This window comes from Trachurus trachurus (genome assembly GCF_905171665.1).
Source record: "Trachurus trachurus genome assembly, chromosome: 4".
NCBI lineage: Eukaryota > Metazoa > Chordata > Actinopteri > Carangiformes > Carangidae > Trachurus > Trachurus trachurus.
This window is the reverse complement of record NC_139898.1, coordinates 13629156-13651999: the sequence shown is the minus strand read 5'-3', so window position 1 is coordinate 13651999 and position 22844 is coordinate 13629156. Positions and strand designations below refer to the sequence as shown.

At 41.8% G+C, this 22844-nt stretch overlaps 1 protein-coding gene across 1 annotated transcript; it reads left to right on the top strand.

Moving 5' to 3' along the window:
* Positions 1–445: 445 nt before the first annotated feature.
* On the top strand, positions 446–22672 carry atp8b3 (ATPase phospholipid transporting 8B3; the record flags this gene model as incomplete). The annotated part of the gene is made up of 30 exons (XM_083970092.1): positions 446–552; positions 1233–1297; positions 1767–1852; positions 2003–2116; positions 3073–3171; positions 3213–3223; positions 4493–4565; positions 5197–5267; positions 5606–5697; positions 5790–5948; positions 7016–7104; positions 7195–7388; positions 7487–7695; positions 8274–8305; positions 8421–8577; positions 9180–9368; positions 9472–9584; positions 10708–10875; positions 11196–11307; positions 11440–11515; positions 11620–11743; positions 12293–12479; positions 12601–12824; positions 12907–12990; positions 13846–14070; positions 15035–15173; positions 15418–15548; positions 16019–16180; positions 22269–22399; positions 22516–22672. 30 exons carry the CDS (start codon positions 446–448, stop codon positions 22670–22672), a joined length of 3780 nt encoding a protein of 1259 aa, XP_083826218.1.
* Positions 22673–22844: the final 172 nt, after the last annotated feature.

Genomic DNA, 22844 nt, shown 5'->3' with positions numbered 1-22844 from the left:
TAAGGTCTGTTTAATCTAAATAATATAGTCTTGCGTCATTTTTATATAGGGTACAAATTATTTTGATAATTTAGATAAATGTATACATACAGAGATTGTATGAGAAACAAAATGGTTTCGGCCATGGAAACTCAGTATGGTAGTTTTACTGCTTTCACATTCCTGTAAACTAATACTCCCACTGTTGCTGTGGTGCAAAAGCACCATCACATTACTGTCATGGAGGGTTTCTAGGACACTCAAGTTATTTAGGTTAGTAAAAAAACATTAAACCAGTAAGCATGTGAAGGGGCCTTGTAAGGTATGGTTTTTGGTCGTTTACTCCCAGGTACTAAAAACTTCTTCTGTTTTTACAGTTAATAACTTTGAAAAACAAAGCAGCGATTTGATATGCTGGTTTAGGTGCCCCTCCTCCACTCCCCTTTCTCTCCCTTAGGTAAGGTGCATGGGGAATACAGTCTCTGATACTGGAGCCTTCACCTGGGAGAAAGAGGAAGGCGGGGCCGAGGGCATGTTCAGGAAAAAGAGAAACAAAGGAGGTGGACGAAACAGGTGTGTGTTATGAAAAGCAGTGAATGAGTGGTTATGAAAACAGCCATGTTAATCTCTAGCTGTGGTCAGTGGAGCTTCGGGATTGATGGCTCAGCTATGTCACCTGGTTGCAAGAGCTGTACAGTACTGGGAAACAGTACAGGTAAATGCATGACTCTTTTTGTTGCTTATTTCTGTGCTGCCATGATTATTTTCAACTTGCCTCTGTTTTTTTTTTAAATTGTTGACAGATGTGGTCTGGGCAATAATTAACCACAGGTTAGTTTAACAACAAGTTAAATGTACTGTGATTGTTCTGGTGCAGATTAATTTGCTATGACTTTGTGTTTGAATTCTGGCAGCTTTGATACAGAGGGTTGGATCTTCTCTCTCACCAGGATTGCTCATGCAGCTTCCAGCAGAGTTTCATCCAGAGGAGCTGGTCCATTTCTCGGTATTTCATCATATAGAAAACAAACCAAGTGTTGCCTTAAATTCACCTTTTGTATTTTTGTTTGTGTTATCAAGTGATTTATAGACAACGGGTAAAATTTGTGCAGCTTCACCTGGTGATTTATAACCTTTTATAACCTATGTTGTATGTAAGCATGGTAACACGGTGTAATGAGTTACAAGACTGATACATGTATATCAGAAGCGGACAGAAGCAGCTCTCTCACTCACTTGTCTCCCTCATGCAGCTTAACAGAAGTCTACAAACGTCTGAGTCCACCCATCATCATGGCCACGGAAAGTGTTGAAACTGGTATGTCACGGTTGATCTCCATCCTTTTATTTCCATTTTTCTTCACCTGCTCACCACTGGAACTTTATCTTATCTATCTAACTTAGATGTGTCCAGAGGGGAGTGAGTTTGGGAGTATTTTTTGATTTTAAATTAAATATTATCTATATCCATTAACACGAAATTTCAGTTTCATGTCTTGCAACCTGCATGCCCAGACTGTGAGTTTCTCCTACAGGGTATCATGTGTCTTTAGGAGATGCTATTAGAATCAGCCTTCTACTAGATTTGTATGGGACAGCTATAAGAATCCTTTTGAGATATGGTTAACAGCAGTACACTGCATACGCATATTAATAACACCCACTCACAGAAGTGCACGCGCACGCACATACTGTATCCATCTGTTGCCTGCTGATGAAAACGATACCTTAAATCACTTTGCGCAAATGGAGCTGGACTAAGACTCTGGCTAACATGTGTCTGACAGGCCTCTCATGGGAGGTGAGGGCAAACAACCGCCACTACCACAAACAGGAGAAATCCTTTTTGTGCTTCCGCTGGGGGCAATATGCGGTGAGTCCGTTCTGTGTCAGCTTCCTTTCTTCCACATGGTACCTTAACACCTATTTGTATGCTGATGTGTTCAGAAATGTGTTGAAACGTACACGATGCTTCCCTCGTGCCTCTCTCTCACTCTGTGTTGCTCTTCTTTTTGGTTGTCAGGACAATAAGGTGCGCAGTTACAAGTACTCCCCCCTGACTTTTTTGCCCCTGACGCTGTTTGAACAGTTCCAGCGAGTGGCCAATCTCTACTTCCTTCTCATGATGGTGTTGCAGGTCAGAGGAAAACTCCCTCCCTCCCTCCCTCACTCTGCCTTTTCATGTTTTTGTTGTCTAATGTTAACATTATTCAAATAAGCATCAGAAGAATGAACAACCAGGAGAACAAAACAAAGTACTGCACTATCGTGTCTGAAAGTGGAAATATGACTTTCTGACTGACTGTAAACACTGATGTCCCAGGAATAACGTTGCTGTCCTATATTCTGATGCAATCCAATTTATGCCTATGATTCTGCTCTGCAAGGGACAACATAAACAATCAATGAAACCAGATCAGCATAAACAGCATACAAACAATTACATAGGGGAACAATAACTACACAAAAAGGTGGCATAAGTATTGTGGGAACATGATAGAGCAGTATAATGTGTACAAATAAGTGTAGTGTAGGGTGTCTACAAATATAAATATATTTTAGGCCCTGATTTTAAAGCTAAGATAGCCTTAGCAGACCTTAAACCAAGTGGACGTAATGAGCAGGTTAAATTTGATTATAAAATGAATCAATAAATGCAAGGTATTTGTGAAGTTATCTGTTAAGATAACAATAATGCAGTAAATATCCCCCCAAAAGTTGCTTATCCACCTCTTCAACTAACCTATGGTGCCACAGTTGCCACCCCAGGGCATCAAATGTTCTTGACCAAATAAAATTTGTTCCAATGGATGGATTTGCCATTTAACCCTGACATCATGAATCCCTCTGCTAAGAGATCATAATATGAGTTCATTTGGGCTGACATTACTTTTTTAAAAATTAAGTTTAAAAAAGTAATGCCACATCTGTTTTAGGCTTAATTAATCTAACTTTATGTCTAACTTTCATCTGTTACGTTTGTTTGCCATAGTTTTTATTACTCGTAGAAGCACTTTTTGCGTTCAGCGTACACACGTGTGATCAAATTTCCTCTTCTTTCTCTGTGTATCCATATTTGCATGATGTTTCCAGTGTGTCCCTGCCATCTCATCCATACCCTGGTACATCACTATAATCCCGCTGCTCATGGTGCTCTCGGTCAGAGGGATCAAAGACCTCATCACCGACATGGTGAGACCAACAGTCACTCCTTTTGTGCTCCCTTTTGTCAGGAGGAAGGAAGGTATCCCTTAGCGATGAATGCACACACTCATGCACAAAATGATCTAAAACACAAATATATGGACCGGCCTCACGCATGCATTTATGCACCTGGCACCTAGGAATGTATGCGCTCCTTTCTCTCCTTCGTTGTCCTCATTGACTCCTTGTCCTCTCCTCATTGACAGAACCAGTCATCCCAGTAGCATTAATTTTCTCTCCTATCATTAAAGCTTTTCCTTTTAAATGCAGGCGTGGTGTTTTGCATGGAGAATTCTCTGGTTAAGTGCATCACTGAGTTACGGTCGTTAACAGCTCTGGGTGAAACGCTTGCTTGACCCCTCTCTATTGACTAATCATTTAGTGGAGGGTGTAAATCTCCCAGCTGGTGTCACTGTAGAGCCCCGGTAATGGCGTTTCTCCTTTCTCCTCTCTCCTGTTCAACCTTTCATGGCCACCCTCACTCCCTCTCACATGCTCCCTGTCCATCACTCTTTTCCTCCATCCTTGTCACGCTTCTCAATCTGTCTCTCTCTCTCTCTCTCTCTCTCCTCTCATTCTCTTTTACGGCCCGTCTTTCTCACCCCCCCACCCTCTCTCTCAATCTCTGGCCCAGGCAAGGAGACGCAGTGACTCTGGGATTAACTCCCGACCCTGTGACGTACTCATTTCCCAGAGGTGAGGACAAAGACAGTGGGTTATTCTCTCAAGACTCAGTGCAGATCCCGTTTGAAACAGCCCTCTAATGAAGCTCTAATGAAGTGTGAATGAGTGAATCCTTCGATGGCCCCCTTGTGCATTACAGCAGGGCGAAGACCGAGTATCTTCCGCACCTTTTTGGAACAACTACCACTCTTGATGACAGTCTTATGTCCTTAGATTCATGTTTCTGAGAATGTTAATTTCTTATGTTGTGCTTTGTCCTGTAAACTAATAGAAAATGGCAAGAAAAAAATAATTGTGCATTGTTTTTTAGCATTTACGGATATATTTTTAGTTGAAGGGCCCTGCAGACATGTTTTTAAAGTAAAAACTACTGGAATATTTATATGTAAACTCAGAGAGTTTACTTCAAGATCAAAAAGATGCTTCTTAACTGATCATTATTTAAAACACAGGCCTGTTTGTCTTTCTCCCTGTAATTCAGAACTTTATTAAAATGCACTGTAGGCATTTTGTGTGTAGTGTTAGTTCATTGACTAATTAATAATTTGTGGAAATGCTTGCAAGAGCACTAGAATAAATACTCTTACTTATTAAATATGCTTACTGCTCATCTGCTCTGTCTCAGTTTCAGCAGGGCGCAGTGGAAGGACCTGCGTGTGGGAGACATACTGCGTGTCCACAAAGACCAAGTCATCCCTGTGAGATAAAAAAACAACAACACATGAACAATTAAAAGTTGTTTTGAAGAAAGCAACATGTCTAAACAATCATCCAACACTTGTTGGACTACACTGTAAAATTAGCACATGTATTGAGTTGAACATTTTGGCATGCTGCAGTTGAATTTTGTTTAAAGGTGTACAGAAAAGAAAATTGAATTTGAGCCCACTTTGGGTCATAAAATTAATGTGATAACTCATCTTTCAGACGTTGTAGGCCAAACTTTGTGCAAAATTCTATTTTTGAGTAAATCCGGGATGAAAGTGTGTATTTTTTTTTTCGCATTGGATAATGCAGGCGCACGGATTATACGTCAGCCTGTACTCGATTCACCAGCCACTGGTATTGGATCCGTAATCCGTCATTCAAACGTCTGAGACACGCACACACACACACACGGAGCTCGGTCTCGCCCCAAGCTTTGAATATCCCGCCCGCTCGATAACGACCAATCAAATTCGTTTTCCTTACTCGGGTAAACTCGTGTTGCAGCTCGTGACAACTGGACAAACGGCCATTTCTGTACACCTTTAAATAAATGCTCTGTAGCTCTGCTTGTATTCAGAGTAACTTTACACTCAGCCACCTGTCTGTCTTAATTCCTCGCAGGCGGACCTTCTCCTTCTGTGCAGTTCTGAGCCTCACAGTTTGTGTTATGTGGAGACAGCTGACATCGATGGGTAAGAATCACAGTAAACTTAATGTTTGCATATCCCAATGCTTTATTCTTCAATCATCATCTGATATGTTGTGAACACCATACATGATTGTATATATTAGCTTAATGAGGATTATACATAATAATAATAGTAGTTATGAGTTGTTTTTAACCTAAAAGCTCTAATTGTTTATTCAGATTACTAAACATTATGGAAATGTCCTTATTTTGCTTTTTAATTGACCATGAAATTAAGAATACAGAAGTTTGGTGATCATTTACTTGCACACTGACTTTACTTCTTAATAACTATGTCTGTTTTATGCGTCAGCACTTTGGTCGTGTCTTTTCTGCTCACAGAGAGACCAACCTCAAGTACCGGCAGGCGCTCAGTGTTACACATACAGAACTGACCTCTCACCCCTCAGAGGAGGCCCTCGCTGCATTTGATGGTAGTGATTTCTTTTAAGAATGCAGACTCCAAAATGTGCTCATTTTCAAATGGAGTCCAAAGTAAAAGAAGATGTCACCTCTCATTTTACAGGCGTTGTGCTCTGTGAGGAACCCAACAATCGGCTGTACACTTTCAGAGGCCAGCTGCACTGGAAAGGAGAGAGTCATCTGTTGGACAATGAACACATGCTCCTAAGAGGAACTGTCCTACGCAACACAGAGTTTGCTTATGGCCTCGCTATATTCACTGGTACTGTACATGTAGAACGAGCACTGAGTTTCAAACGTGATGTCAATGCAGATTTCTCTGTGCCGGAGAAATGATGGATATGGGATAGGATGCCACAGTTTTTGTTTATAAAAGTGGTAGACGTCCTCAATCTGTCCTGTTGAGTTGAAACTAAAAAAAAGCATGATGGACATAAACCCGAATTTGCAGCTCGATAGTTTATTTTTGCAGCATGTTTTGTATTTGCATGTGTTTTGTTGTGGGTGGTTTGGTTTCATGTGTTAAGCTCTTGGAGCTACCGTAGACGTCGCCTAATTATTACAAAATGTTTTGTTTCTAGGCCCCTACCCTCATTTCACCCTCTACTGTGGCCTCCTCTAATGATGAATTTTATTATGTGGAATACATTATACTGCTAATTATGGATAGTACTTAACTCTTGCAGGAGTGGGTCGGTTACTGTCTTGCAGATTACAGGCTCCTTCTGTCTTTTAAGTGATCATTGATCGGATATTACTGAACCTGGCAGAGGTGTCATGGATCTCACTGTTATGACCCTTTCAGTTCTGGTGAAGCAGATCAATAGATCAAATTCTTTCAGAGATGGGTTTTATGCCATTCATCAGAGACTGTCTATTGGTCTGACCCCAGTTTAGCCTGATTATAACTCTTAACCCTTCTCACACACGCTTATCATAGCCTACTTTAAAATAAATAAGAGTGAGCTTGACATATTATTGTCAATGTAGGACTGAGTTGGAATCAGTTTCCTGTTCTTGGACAGTTTGGAGATATGACACACGTTTTCAGTTGTGTCATTTTCACACTTTCAGCAATCTATCTCAGACACCACTGGAAAACATAGTGTGATACTTTATTGATCCCTGCAAGAGAAATTCGCTCGTCCCCCCACGACCTCTCAGCAGTGGGGTCAGACACCCCCGGAGCTGGTAGGGCTACAGCATCTTGCTCAAGGGCACAAAAGCAGATGCTCGCTGACATGAGGGCTCGAACTCTCGCCCTCTGGCTGCAGAACGGCCTCCTTGCTCGGCCAGGCCACCGTCTAATAGCAGTTTGTTGTGTACCAGGCGCGGACACGAAGATCCTGAGGAACTGCGGGAAACTGAGAGTGAAGAGGACGCAAACGGAAAAAGTTTTGAACAGAGTGGTGATCGGGGTGAGTTAATAAAGGGCAGGGGGATGAAAACCATGAGGCATAGAGCGGAGTAACTATAAACTGTGTTTTGTCCATATTCTGGATCTCTAGATAGTCGTGGCCGTGCTGCTGACGGCTCTGCTCCTTGCCATCGGCTGCGGCGTGTTTTCGAGCCAGGTCATGAGCCAGACGTGGGTTCTGTCTCCTCTGGTGGTTGATGGCAATCCAGCCTACACCGGTTTCCTCATCTTCTGGAGCTACATCATCCTGCTTAGCCCGGCCATGCCCATAGCCCTCTACATCACGTTAGTCCCCTCCGCAATGTTATACTCTGTAATATACATGTTATCAGCCCACTTGTGTTTGTGTGTATAATGACTTCCTGCTGGTGTGACGTCCACAGGTTTGAGGTGATCCACACGGTCCACAGCCGATTTATTGGCTGGGATATAGAGATGTATTGGCAGCAGGCAGACAAACCAGCCCAAGCCAGGAATACCTCATTGACTGAGGAGCTCGGCCAAGTGGGATACCTCCTGAGTGACAAAACTGGGACACTAACTCAGAACCGTTTGCTCTTCCGACAGTGCTGCATTGCTGGAGAGATCTATGGTAACAATAAACAGCCACTCATTCCACTTTACATTAAAAAACTAAAACTGTCTATAATAACAAAGTAAATTTTCTATCTGATATTTTAATTGTCCTGCTTGGAAGAAAAATCCAAACCATAGCCAGGACGAAACAAATACTCTATCTGGCCCCATGCTCCACAGTCAGGACACTGTGCACAGCCGCACACAGTGTACTGACTAATCACCACATTATTTTTTGACATTTTATGAGTCATGGGTTCTTAATGAGCGGTGAGCAAACTTTGCTCAGCAGCTTACAGTGGAACAAAGATCACTCAGGGGAGGCAACATCACATCAACTCATTCATTCCTCAAGAGACGGACAACAGGAGACACTTAACATGCTCATTTCCAACAGCCACGAGTCCATCTACTAAATATTTAACACCCGCTCTGCCCACAGAAGACTAACTGTAATTGAAACCTTGTCAGGGTCTCATCAACCATATGTCGTACGTCTGAGCCATTTCCTGCTTCACACCCCTTTCTTTCTTTCTTTCTTTCTTTCTTTCTTTCATGCTTTTCACATCTGATTAATTTTTTCTACATTCACAGGTGAGGCATCAGTCAGGGCAGAGGACGTAGAGGTAACATAATATTACTAATTCTAAGATTTTATCTAATCTTCTTCATCTCTTTATGCCTGTTTTTACATCTTCTTTTTTTTGCTGTTACTCAGTTTCACTCACCTTTTTCCCACAGCCCATGGACTTGAGCTGGAATACATTCTCCTGCGGTGGTCTGTTCATGTCGGCTCCCAGCCTGGTGGAGAAACTCAGAGGACAGCAGTGTCCACTTACCAGGCAGTTCCTCACAGCACTGTCTTTGTGTCACACTGTCATGGCAGAGTGGAAGAAAGGTGAGCTTCTGTTTGTGTGGGTTTTAGATTCAGACCACATTAAGTGAGCTGTTATCTGCCACCTGATAAATGTCAGATCTTAGTCAATAGCTGCCCGTACTGGTCTGATATTTGATGATATTGTGATATGTGATTCTTTTTTTTTTGTTATGTTTTTGTATTACATAGACTGGCCTGATGGTGGCGCCACAATTAATAGATTATTCACTGAATGGAAGATGTATTTTGTTAGTTCTTTTTTTGTCACTGAGCTTTAAACATCTGTAAGTTTACCTTATTCTTTGTTAGGATTCCTCAAGTCCACACAACAACAACAAAACATGATAAAACAGAATGTGAACACATGACATAAATGGACAAAAACACAAACAATCACATGAAGTTAGAAAAAATGTTTTTTGCCCATATTACTTAACATATTCTTATTAATGTACAGAAGTTGTATATGCATATACACCAGTGCCAAGTTGATGGGTGTACATGGTTTAGTTTTGCATTATATTTATGCACCTAATGATCGTTTCCGATACATAAAAATGTGGCACAGTGCATCATGTTTGGATTACACCATGTTTACTTGCACCTTGACTGCATTCCTCCAGAGGCGCCAGTTTACCAGGCTGCATCCCCAGATGAGGAAGCTCTCGTTGGTGCAGCCAGGGAGCTGGGCTGGGTCTTTCTTTCCAGGACAAGAGACTTTGTCATTGTCTCTGAACTTGGTGTTACACGACAATATCAGTTGCTCGCACTGCTGGATTTTACCAGCAAGAGGAGACGTATGTCTGTACTGGGTGAGAGTGACAACTTCAGCCTTATAGTCTCTGTTACAAATACACTCTATCACTGTCTTTTACTATATACATTTATTTATATTGGTTTTGTGTTGTCTTCCAGTTCGGGAGCCAGAGGGTGGGTTAAAGCTGTATTGTAAAGGGGCGGACATAGTGATCTTGGAGAGACTGCAGAGGGACTGTGCATATCAGGAAAGGACAGAAGGAGCCCTTGAGGTGAAGTAAAGTTTCTATTGAACTAGTAGTATGTGCTGCAAAGTACACCAACTAAGCAGACAATTTCTATGTCATATATTATGTATTAAAATATTATAATGTCAGGATATTTTGGTTTCCATTTCAGCATTTAGTCTACAATAAATTGCAGGGGGCTTCACCTCTTGTTGCACAGGTAACTGCTGAAGAAACAAGCAGACCTGAACAGCATGTATACAACAAAAACACTAGCAACTGCAAATGAGAAAAAACACTTACTGCAAGCACAGCAATAAAAGCCTTGTTTAAAAGTAAATGGTTTGTTTTTTTGTGGAATTTGAACTGGAAATTGAACTTTTAATAAAACAGTAGATTGACAGAAGCTTACTAAAATAGCTACAGAGACCGACCTCAAATAAGGACTTGTTACCTGCATCTGCAGCCAAAGTGAAGAAAGGCCCTGGTCACTTTTTGAGTATATACACTTTAGATGCCCAAAATACAGTATGTGTGACATATATATGATATACAGTAGAGATATTTTTAAGCTCCAAACTCTATGTGATAATTTTGTAAGTAATATAACCAAAATCACAGCACAGTCTTAATCTTTAACTCATTTGTTTGATGATTTTGTCAGACAACATTGCTGTTATAAAATCAGGCAATCTGTCGGACGTGAACATGAAGTCCTACTAGTATTTAAAACTCCTTCTGTTGTCTGACAACAACAAAATGGAAGTGAAAAACTTGAAAGCTCGATGCCAATTTTCCTGTATTAAAATGCTGTATATACTGTATGTAAGCCCGAATAGGAGCGAACAGATAAGGGGTTGAAATCTGCCGACGCTAGGCAAATTGCAAATAGGACACAACTGCTGTGTATCAGTTGTTTACAGTGGTTCTACAACAGTTTTCAACTATGTCCTCAATTTGAGAGTGTGAGTTATGAGAAAAAAACTGAAAAAGACAGATCCAGGCCAGTTATCTCAGGTTTGGTCCTAATGAGACTTGTTGGGGCTTGCATGCAGGACTTAAATGTTTGTCTCATATTTTCTCTGCTGACCCTTCACTTCTGCCTGAAAGATCACTCAGTAAATAATGTGCAACCTGACAAATAACGTGTTAACTTATCTTCTGGCAGCTGTTTGCTCAGGCCTGTCTGAGGACTTTGTGTGTTGCGGTTCGATCCGTCCCTGAGGCATCATGGGAGCAATGGAGTAAAACTATGGCCCAGTCTGCTGCCATGGCGACCTGTGACCGTGATGCACTGCTGGAAAAGCTGTATGACCAGATGGAGAGAGACCTGCAGGTGGGCTTCTCCTCAGCGTGATTTTATGTGTTTATTGTCAATCCTGCATTTGGACTTCTGTGGCAGATCATTGACTTGAACACCAGCACATACAATCCTTTTAAATCAAGCTTATGCTTAAGGATTTTTGCACTATGTGTTTCCCTGAATTAAGTTTTATACAAGAGCAAGCAGTAACTTTAGAAGAAAATTGAATCCCTGTATTGTTGGTAAAATACTGTGTTTTGTCATGTTGACTATCATTTCATCATTATCTTGTTGTATTCCTTTCTATTATGTTACTGCCAAATAAATCAAATGCTAACTATCATGCTCTGTAGCTTCTGGGGGTGACGGCTATTGAGGACCGGCTTCAGGAAGGTGTACCTGAGACTATTGCTCTTCTTCAACAGGCTGGGATTAAAGTATGGGTATTGACTGGGGACAAAAAAGGTATTGTGGCATACTGCAGCAGGAAGGGGGGGATGACAACATTTTGAATGCTGAGATAAAGCTACATGAAAACAAAATCTCACAGAGCTGTTTGTCTTCTCCACCCTGCTCCGTTCTCCTTTGCGCTTCTAGAGACTGCAGTGAATATCGGCTATTCTTGCAAACTGCTGGATCCTGATACCAGATTACTGGAATGGCAGGAGCTGAGGTTAGCAATGATAAAAATACACACACACACACACACACACACACACACACACACACACACACACACATACCATCTCATTGATCTTTGTGTGTTTGCCCCGGCAGAGAGATACTCCAGGCCCCAGACCCAGTGGTCAGTTTCTTCAAGGCCAGACAGACAGAGCTGTGGGCTGTAGACATGGAGACGGCAAGAGCAAAGACTGCTGTGGTCCTCACTGGACCTGAGCTGGTAAACTCTGGACTCTACAGTGAATTGATTGCTCATTAAGTTTTTACATGGCCAAATACCTGCTGTCATGTAGTTTGCAAATGACTCAAGAAAAGCTGTGTCATTTCTATCAGACACTTGAGAGGTCATTTTAAGCATAATGATTTTAGGCATCATCAATTTTTTTTTATTTTCTTTGTTAATAAACATACACCAGATTTGAAGGGCATGATGACGCCTTCCAATTTATGAACAGATTTTGTGTTTTCACATTCTGGTTTGAAGTGGTGGCTCTGGTGGAAAAAAGTGACATAACATAGCTAAGTAACCTTTGAAACAAAGTCTAATGTAATATGTAGAGTATGATTGACAGTCAAATCTGATACAATCACTACCACACAGGCCAAATGAAGAACATCTTTTGAGTGGTAAACTTCCATCTTAAAAAGAGACAAACAATACCCAAAACAACAATGGCAACTCCTCTAAATTCCCTTTAAAGGTATTAAAAAATGATTTAATACAAATATGTCACAAACTGAGCTGCTTGATGATGATGTCGTACCCCAGGCAGAGTTTGACCAGAGACCAGAATGGGGGACTGCATTCATGCACCTGGCTAAACAGTGTCAGTCGGTGCTGTGCTGCCGTGTAACACCTGGACAGAAGGCTGCCATCGTCTCATTGGTCAGGAAACACACCAGTTCTATCACCATGTCCATCGGGGATGGTGCCAATGATGTAAACATGATCAAGAGTAAGTCAAACGGCATGGAAACAAGACAGAGAAAATATTTGGTCGTTGCGCTAAACTGCAGACAAACTGCCGATCACTGCTGTCTGTGTTGATGTTTTCTTTCCTTACCATTGTCCACCAGCGGCTCATGTCGGTGTAGGATTGGCAGGGGTGGAGGGAGGACAAGCAGTGCAGAACGCAGACTTTGCATTGTCCCAGTTCAGGTTTCTGCAGAGGCTGCTGCTGATTCATGGGCGCTGGTCATACAGGCGCATTTCCCTGTTCCTGCGCTACTTCCTGTTTAAGACCTGTGGCTTTGCTCTTGTGCACATATGGTTTGGTTTATTCAATGGCTTCAGTGCTCAGGTTAGCTATTTGTTTTAAATCATATAATGAAAGGACGATGAACACAGAGAAAATATCTTCATTGTCTGCTTCTCACTTGCAGTCTATGTATGAGACATGGTTCATCGCTTTCTACACAGTCTTCTACACAGCGAGCCCTGTTATGTGTTTGGCCTTCTTTGAACAGGTGAGACAAAGATTTTTTGATTAATCATATACATATATGCATGCATACAGCTGGGAAAATAAGTATTGAACGCGTCAATAGACTTGCATGAGCATGCATAGATGCCATGTCGGATGAGTGCATTACTCTTTTTTTTTTTTTTTTTTTTTTTTTTTACAACTGTATCTGCTGATTCCAGGTCTGTCTAAAGCTCTTTGGCTCTTGGACAACTCTTCTTAGTTTCTTTTGACTCTGTCAGAAATCTTGTGAAGAGCACCTGGTTGTGGCCAGTTTATGGTGAAATGATGTTCTTTTCAGTTCTGGTGGATAATGGCACTAACGGATAAAACAGTGCATTGAGACACGTCTGTAACCAATGCCATCAGTATGTTCTGCAAAATCAGTTTCTGAAGGTCTTGAGAGAGCTCTTTACTTTTACCCATCATTAGATGCCTCTTGTGTGACACCTTGGTGATGAGAAACCTTTTCATAGGCGTCAATTTGGACTAAACCAGCAGATATTACTTTGCACTGATAGGGGACAGGATTTACTTTCTAAATACTGACAGACTCCAGCTGCTTTCTTGGCTTTCCATACCTTTTTGCACCTCCCTTTCTTCTTGTGTTCAATTCTTGTTCCCTGTGTCATTTCACTTTGTTACACATAACTTGATTTATGGACATAAATGTTTGGATTTCTTTGTATATGTGCATTATTTGGGTTGTTGCCGACATCTGGTGAAAATGTCAATAGCTCTATTAGAAATATATTTTCTGAGAATAATGTTGACGCATTCAATACTTATTTTCCGCGCTGTGTGTATATACAGTATATATGTATCATCAAACTCTTCAGGCTGCCTCTTTGTGTTGTAGGATGTGAGTGCAGAAAGCAGCCTGAAGTGGCCTGAGCTGTACAAGTGTGGACAGAAACAGGAGCTCTCCAGTCCTCTGATACTTTCCTTGTCACTCCTGTACGCTGTCTACACGTCGTTCGTTCTCTTCTTCATCCCACTTGGGGCTTTCTACAACACAGATTTTGACCTCCAGACCATGGCAGTCACTGTTTCCATGGCGGCCATGTTTGTCGCCACAATTGAGGTCAGGATCACATTTTTTCATTCAAAGAAAAACCACACCATCAAAAGTTTAAATGTAATAATGATGCTAACTATATCATTAAATGTAATTTTATTATTAAATTATAGTTTATTACATCATGTGTAATTGACGCATCTGTACATGTGACAAAATGAAAAGCAAAAAAGCTTAACACAAAATAATCATATATACTGTGTGTACATATAACCACAAAAATATTATTTTTAAAAAAACTGTTGTGTTGACTATGTTGAGGGAGTTTCAAAAGCCAACAAACTGTTTAGAAATGATATACTCTTTTAAACAGTAGCTGGATTAACCAAAGTAAGGCTGATCATCATGACAACTTGAATGATTGAATTGTGTGTGATTAGTTGCTCTGTGTCTGTGGTTGATGTCAAGATGATTTGTCTGTGTGTTTATGAGGTATTAGATGGTGAACAACAAAAGCTCATACACTGTCACAACATGGTGTGGTAACCTGAAGAGTAAATATAGGAGGAATCTGTCAGACGTTGCTAATCATAAGGCCAATCTGGGACAGAGGGTGACGGCTGTGTCTGTTCTCTTCATTTTAAGAGGCCACATTATAGTAGGAGCTATACATAATGCCTATGGTAACAATATATATGTAATGTGAAAAGTCATTAATTACACAGGCTGTTGGTTTGCTCAGTTGTTTCTGTTGTTCAATCTTAATCTAATATTTACCTGAGTTGTGTATGTGTGTGTGTTGGTCATTGTAATTGGCTGGAGTCTGCTGAAGCTCTAGTGAGATTTGCAAATACAGAAAAGTCATGAATTGTATTGTAACATTTTTCTTAATTTATTATCAAAAAGAAGTTTGCAAAATATAAAAAAAAAACATTGAACATGGCTAACATGAAAGAAATGTGTTTTTACCCACAAGCTTTCTGATTGGTCCACATGTGCCTTGCTGACAGTGTTGATGTTTTTCTGACAGATCACGCTGATGACCAGACACTGGACAAAGTTCAATATTGCAGCTGTGTGTGTCTCTGTGCTGCTGTTCTTCATCTTCACCAGGATCACACACAACGCCCGCTTGTTTCAGAGATCACCCAGCGACTACATCTTTATTGGTACACGTCTCTACTGATCACAGGCCTTCTGGCTGTGGCCATTTTAACATCCCAGTACTGCACGAACTGCTGGATTTGCTTCAAATGGAGAGAAAAAAACGTTATCAAAAGGACAGATAAAAACATAGACCACAGCATGAAATGTCCATTTCAATGATCATTTAATGTGGTTTCTTTGAAATGAAGGATCTGCCACTGTGTCTGTGAATGGGTTTGATTGCTCTGTGTGTGTGCTTTTCGTCAGGCGTGTCTGATAAGGCCTTCATCGATCCAGTTGTGTGGCTCACAGCTCTGCTCACAGCTTGGACGGCCGTTTTGCCCTCAATGACCGCTTATGCCCTCAATGTCATCCTCACCATCCAAGCCAAACACAAGGTGAGACAACTGAATGGAAAAACAGAAGAAAAAGTCAATTGAGACAATAAGGGGAATAGGTAGAGTATCAGTGGATGTTGGCAAAGATATCCATTGAAATTTGTGACAGCTAAGCTTACAGCAGGTTATTGATCCATCACAGCTTTTTTTTCCCAAACTACTGAAAACTTAGAAGTCTCCAAACAAAATGCAGCCTCACGCAGGTGTTACCACTTGTTGCATATTATTTTCAGTATTTTTCTCCGTTATAATTCTGGGGTTGTGTAGTGTAGTATATCTCAATATGAATTTTCCTTTTTTTTTTTTTTGTTTTTTTTTAACATTTTTATGTAAAATGACTGAGTTTGTGAACCAGGCCTTGTGAGGTTGTTTGCTGTAGACCAAGTTACTGAGGCTGCATTTCCCTAAAGTGTAAACATTTGCAATGTGTAAATGGTCACTGATGACACTCGCACCTGCCTGTGATGTAGGTCCACAGTGTGTCCCATCATCCCGTGGTGCTGAGGTCGAAGTTTACGAGAGGGTCGTCTCTCCGCCGTTCCTCTTATGCCGTGTCTCAGGATGCCGGGCCTGGACGTCTTATCACCTCTGGGACCTGCATCCGCAGCACAGCAGCACCGGTGGATGAGAAGGTGACTGCGAATTGCAACCCCACAGACTTACAAGGCCAAATTCACACAACGGACAATAATATCCCCCTGAATGGCACTTAACTGAGTTTTAATAGGATATGGATCATATGTGCAGCATCGAATCCAAATGGTGAATTAAAAGATTATATTTTGAGAATTTTTCTTGTTTTTGTAGTTGTTAGTGGAGCCAGCACTTTATGCAGCTACTATTTTCCAATTATAGTAAATACTATAATGTACAAAATACATTATGTACCACAAATCTATTTTATTGCTTTTGTATAGACAATTTACCTCTGTATGAACATCTCTACTCTTTGTTGTATAAATCTGTGGTGGTAAAAATCTAATTTCCATCTGCTGGGGTCACATGGGGATTCCCTTTAAAGATCAAACCAAACACAATAAACTGACAGCAGCGCTTTGTTTTACAATTGTTTTATTTGTTAATTTATTTCAAAACACGCAATTTTACCCATATTATCCTTTTAAGTTTTTATTTTTCTGTAACAGTTATTACTCAGATTTTTTTCCTTCTCAAAAGTCTCAGCTAGAGTGAAACTAAAAGTCCTCCACAGGCTCTCCGGCTTCTGCAGTGGGAGGAGGGAAAAGAGGTTTTCTGACCAGATGTCGTAAGTGGGTGTATCCCTCGTGTCGGTGGCGGTGTGTGTGTGTGTGTGCGTATGTGTGTGTGTGTGTGGTGTCAGAGAGTGTGTGTATGTTATGTGTGTGTTTAAGTGCAATAGGTGGAATGTCCACATGGCCGGTAAATCACAGGACCCGTAGAGCAGCCCAGAGAGCTAAACATTGTCTTCTAGGTTTGGTAGCCAGATTGTCATACCTCTGATTTCATCTTTGGTTTCAGCAAACACTCTCAAAAGGCAGACTCACCCTCTCCAGCATGTGCCTGTGTCTGTTTGTGTGTCTGTTCGTCTGTCCGAGTGCAATATAAGCCACCGTCTCCGGACGACTTTGTAAACTTAAGTACAATGTAAGAGTCTTTGCATTGATTGTGGCCCTTCCTTGGCTCTGGGGACAAAGACATTCAAACATTGTAAAACAATGGAGCCATGAGCGGGGGAGGATCGGCTTGCAAACGTCAACATGGACTCCATTTTGATGTCAGTGGCAGTTTGGGGCATTCATGTAAAGCTATACGACATCAGTCTAGTGAAACGTGGTCGCTGTAGTGCTCCTCTCTCCCCAGCCACTCACAACTGTACCCTGAGTGACTGGGGATGCTCTGCCTGCCGTAGGCTCATGGGGAGTCGGGGGACAGGGGTCGGAGACAGGGGATAGGGTCATGGAGGATAAAATATGAGTGTCTAAATGTCAGGGGGAGGTGTGGGGGTTGAGGGTTGTACACTCTGACCCAGCAGCAACGATTAAGATTGGGGGGGTCAGGTGTTTGCATAGTTCTCTGTGCAAAAGCCACCAGCCGGAGCCATTTTTATTCCTCGCGGCTGGTTACATCATCATTAGATTAGCAGGAAAATGTGGCAGGTGATGGGAAATATGGTCTTTGCACCACAGCTCTCTTTTCCTTCGGTACTCCTGCATTGCACTACGATCGGCAGGAGGGTGAAGAGTGACAGGGGGATGAGGAGGGAGTGAATTTAAAAGGTCGGATGAGTTTTAATTTTGGAGTGTCGTGTACCACGTCGAGCTCGAATTCTACAGTCAGATTTGGCTGTGATGGAGTGAAAGATGGATGCGTAGGAGTCGGAGTGACAGGCGGCGGGATGGGGCGGGGTGGGGCAGTCGTTTGGCAGTGGGGCACTACAGCTCGTCACAATTCAGACAACCTCTTTTCCCTTGATTTTGTTCAAACATCCTGCCCTTCCTCCTTCCCACTGGCCTGCACCTCTCTCTACCTTTTTTCTTGTTTTGAAACTGATTGTCTTCTACCATCACAAAGACACTTGGTTCTGATTGATTAACAGGTAACAGAAGAGGGAGAGCACAGTGCGACTGGGGGTGTCTACATCAGCCCCACCGGCAACCTATTCGATCCCACAGTGAAACGACACACACACACACATATGCTGTTTGACAGCAAATGCTGACGACATTTCTGGTGGGATGATCAGTTGCCAAATGGTACTATGGTTGGTTGGTCGGTCAGTCAGTAAGAAATGGTTTCAAATTTTCGCATGACAAATATTGCAACCCATATTAAAGGAACATAAAAAAGAAAACACGTTGTCTTCCACGTAGGTACAAATGAACACACATACACAGATTGAAGAAAAGCATGTAGACAGACATACAGGTATATTCAAGGCCGCTCGGGCCTGTGTGTGTCCCTCTGATTAACTCCAAGTAAACAGCCTGTCTTTGGAAAAGCAAGACACACATTTCAGGACCCGAGTGAGGACCACAAGCTGAGGAATGAAGATTGAATGCTATTGATTGGGAGGAGAGGAGTTTGACCTCCCCCAGCACACACTGCCCCCTACTGTCTGGATTTATATACATCAAAGAAACATGGGGAAAGGGGAAGGGTTGCAACAACACATGCACACAACCAGTGAATCCAACAGTGACGGAAAATCTAAAAACAAGGACCCTTCCAACGCCTAAACCCAAATCCTCCCACCCTTTTTTTGTTTTGTTTTGATTACCAAAATATCCCCCACCCTTTCTCCACCCACTCCCAAGTCTTTCCATCCTCCTCCTCCTCTCCCCACAAAATCACAGGTCATTCCTGTTGGTTTCTATACAGTTATACAATATCCATGCACAAAAGAAAAAAGCGCACCTTCTTTTCAATAGGAGGTGCTGGTCTTTAATATTCTAAGAACATCAGGAGCACTTGAACACACCCAGGAACCTTCAAAAGTAACTGTGAAATTGTTTTTTTTTTTGTTTTTTTTTTCAGAGAAAAGACAACTTAAAGGCAGAAGAAAGCTAACAATGAGTAAAAGGTTATTCCTCCTTTGGTTTAACATCAAATTTTTTTGGTTTAAAATTCAGCCCAAATCATATTTTTATCATTTCTTTTTTTTTCTTTTTTTCTTTTTTTTTTCCTTTAAATGTACCTGCCTATGAAAGAGCTTTGAACTAAACATCTGAAGTGAGTAGCTCTTGCCCCTCTCTCTCTATTCTAGCCTTCTCTTCTGTCTCTTCTTTTCTCATGTTACCCTCCACAGAAACATTCACAATGTCTTTTCCTTTATGAAAACAGTAAGTACATGCCGTAGCAAAAACAAACAAAGAGAACGTACGAGAAAAATGAGCAAACAAATAAAAGGAATTTAACAGTATAAAGCTTCAAGTCACAAGTTCCAAAACTAACTATCATAGTATCATAGTTTCATAATCATTGTTATCATTAGCAGTATTATTTTCAGTTTAAATTACATAAAGTTTACATGAAAGGTTTTTGAGGTATTTCAGAATTAATTGTCAACACACGCCTACCGAGTCTTAGCACTAGCCAGGGGGAGAGGTCGACTGGACAGACAAGGTGGAGGGAGGAGAGATTTTTGTGTCTATAAACTGTCAGTGAGTCCTCCACACTTCTCTAGTGCAGCCTCTGTGCTTGCACGCAGTGGAGAGAGAGAGAGAGAGACATTTAGTGGTAAGATTTTATAACTACAGCCCTCCGAGCGCTTAGAGCCTCTGCCTTTTTACTCCCCTCTTTCTCTGTTACACAAAAATATCTCTGATGTGAGAGAGGTAAAGTGGCTGAGAGTAGAAGCACACGGGGCAGAGGGGGAAGAAAAAAGAAGAAACACAAAAATGCTGTGAGCTACTAGAAGATCAACGATACAGAAACAAAGACTGACAGATTAAAGAGTAACATATAATTTTGTTTCAAATAAATAGTGTATAGAAAATGTTTTATAGACTTTCTACATGATAAAGTGCTTGTATTCTAGTGTATCAAGATGGAAAGTCAATATGGGAGAAAATGCTGACACAGCCCCCACTCTGCGTCCCTCTCTTTTGCCCCCCTTTTCTGTCCATCCAATTATGGGTGCATTGTCTGTGTGTGAGTGCATGTTTGTAAATGTGTGTGCAGCTTTATGCATGCACCTCCCTGGCTGTGTATGTGTGTGTGTGTGTGTGTGTGTGTGTGTGTGTGTGTACGTGTGTATACATGTGTGTGTCCAGTGCAGTCCCACCCGTGGTTGAAGGGAAAAGGCACTCAACTCTGTCTGCAAGGCAGCCACCTCCTATGTGGCACGATGCAGTCTGACTGCGCTGTTAGTGGAAACATGTATCTATGTGTTTGTGTCTGTATCTGTGTCTGTAACAGTTTTGGGCAAAGAGGGGGGGCTCTGTTTTTATTTTTTATTTTTTCATTTTTTTCATTTTATTTTGTCCCCCTAGGCAGCTTGGGACCGGTAGGCTGCAGTATCTTTGGTATTAGTGGCGGTTTCACAAACCACTCAGCTTAGTGAGGTAGCCACATTGGTTCTCACTACAAACAAATGCCATTTTGTCAGCCTAATACCTAGAGCTGAATCTAGCTATTTACCTATTCTCACTGAACTGTATACCACAAATCAATGTTAGCTCTTCTTCCCTTTGGCGACCTTAACTCACTGCTTACAGCAACGTGAAGTTAGTCGGTACCTCCCGATCAACTCCTATACAATGACCATCTCTTATCTAATCTGCACCGCTAATCTAACTACATTGTTGGAAATGCTACAGTTGCATCTTAAGACCATACAGATAACTATTGAGTCCCGAGCTTTAACCCCCACACACCCTCCAATGAAACACACTGAATCAGCCAGGACATTTGGAGGTCATTGTTTTGTCCCCCTCCGTTTGACCCCATTCTTGGGGCTCAGCTTAAAGGGGGCTGAGAGTACCACAGTTCTGACATGAAATGCCAAAAGAGAGAAAGCGTCCGTCATTTATTCTTCTCTTCAGCAGCTCCCTGTTTTTTTCTTTTTTTTCTCTCTCTCTCTCACGGTAAATGTCTCCTCCGAGTCTATATTCACATAGAATGCCAAAAAAAAAAGGAAAAACGTCCTTCATTGGCCTCGGTCCTTGCATCCCTCTTTCTTTCCTTTTAAAAAGTCCATCCTTTTTTGTTTTTGATTTATCAACAAGGTGCCTTACTTATGCACAACAGAGCACAATAGTAACAAGAAATAGAAACTTTGTGTCTATGGTACTAATTAAATACCCGCATCAATATAGAGAGGAAGAGAGAAAGAGAGGGGGGCAATGGGATTAGAGGGAAGAGGAGGTAGAGAACCAAAGATAGAATGACAGATATTTTCTTCTGCTTCGAAATGTGTCCAGTGATGTGTTGGAGACATTTTCTTTTTGTTGGTAACACATACTCTGTGTCTGTGTCTCTGTGTCTGTGTGTGTGTGCGTGTATGTGTGTGGTATCTTTGTCGTTTGAGGTTGGTTATTGTATGCCTTAAAATCTGACTCTCTTTTTCTTCTTTTTTACTAAAAAAGTATATTTTAATTCAGATAAAAGCTGATTGTTGGTTGGCTATGGCACACACCGCCCGTCATCAGTGGGGCGCACTGTAGCTGTGTGTGAACCCTAGTACCATATTCTCTGATTCGCATTAAGGCAGTAAGCATTGGCACTAATTATTGTAGCATTTTATCAGCTGAGTGTGGTGGTTAGCTACTGACAACCCTTGTGTGGGAGTGACCAGGAGATTTACTTTGAATCACATCTGTTGAAAGCTTCTTTTTTTTCTTTTTTTTTTGCAAACAGATGGGATGGAAAAATGGACGAAGGATTTGCTCAAATGTGAAGCCTCCCAAAATAATCTAAATGAAACCTTCACTGCACCTCAAAAGTGTCTGTCCTATAGTAAGCCTGTCTGTCATATTTTGCTGTTACCGTTGTACTCTTCTATCCCCCCTTTGTGTAATTTCTGTTTGTATTTTGCAGATACTACAAGATTTCGGATTGGTTAAGTGAATCCCTGCCTTTTGCTAAATCCCTGTGTTTTCAGCGTTCAGTTTAACCATCCCCCTCCTCCGGCTTCACCAGTGCTGGTTGGATGAGGAACAACAATAGGATAATGGTTAGCTATTGATCTGCCTTCAAAGAGCTGTGAGGGCCTGAATGTGTTGTGCCATGACTTCTCCTCAGCATCTAGTGGCTCTTCCCTCCCTCTCCTCCGCTCTGAACCCCCTCGCTCTGCTGGACACAGGTCTCTGCTATCAACAGCAGGGGGCACTGTGGCTCTGTCAGCGCAGACAGGACAGGGGAGTGAGAGAGGTGTGCTGCTGCTGCTGCTGCTGCTGCTGCTGCTGCTGTGGTAGTAGTGAGGCCTTTGTGTCCCCATCTCCACTGGGTTCCATGTGCTCCTCTCGCTTTCTGATTTTTTCATATGCAGCTGTAATGTAGTTGGCTGGATGCCCGAGCGTGTTGTTGTCGCTTGGTTCTCAGTTATTGATCAGAGGAAAAGCTCCCAGCAGAACAAAGAGCATGTCCAGACATCTCACCCGCCTCTCCTGTTGGTCGGAGAAACACAGACTCTCGGCTCAGGCTAAGAGTAACAATGACATGTCTCCCTACAGGCCTCCAACATCTGTGCAAAAAATATAGACCTGGGCCTGGAAGACCTGAGTATCTACTGCCGAGCGTCTTGCGTTTCACCTTCAGGAGGGGTCAAGGCCCCGCTCTCTCTGTCTGCATTGATTAATTTTTCAATTCATTAGTTTG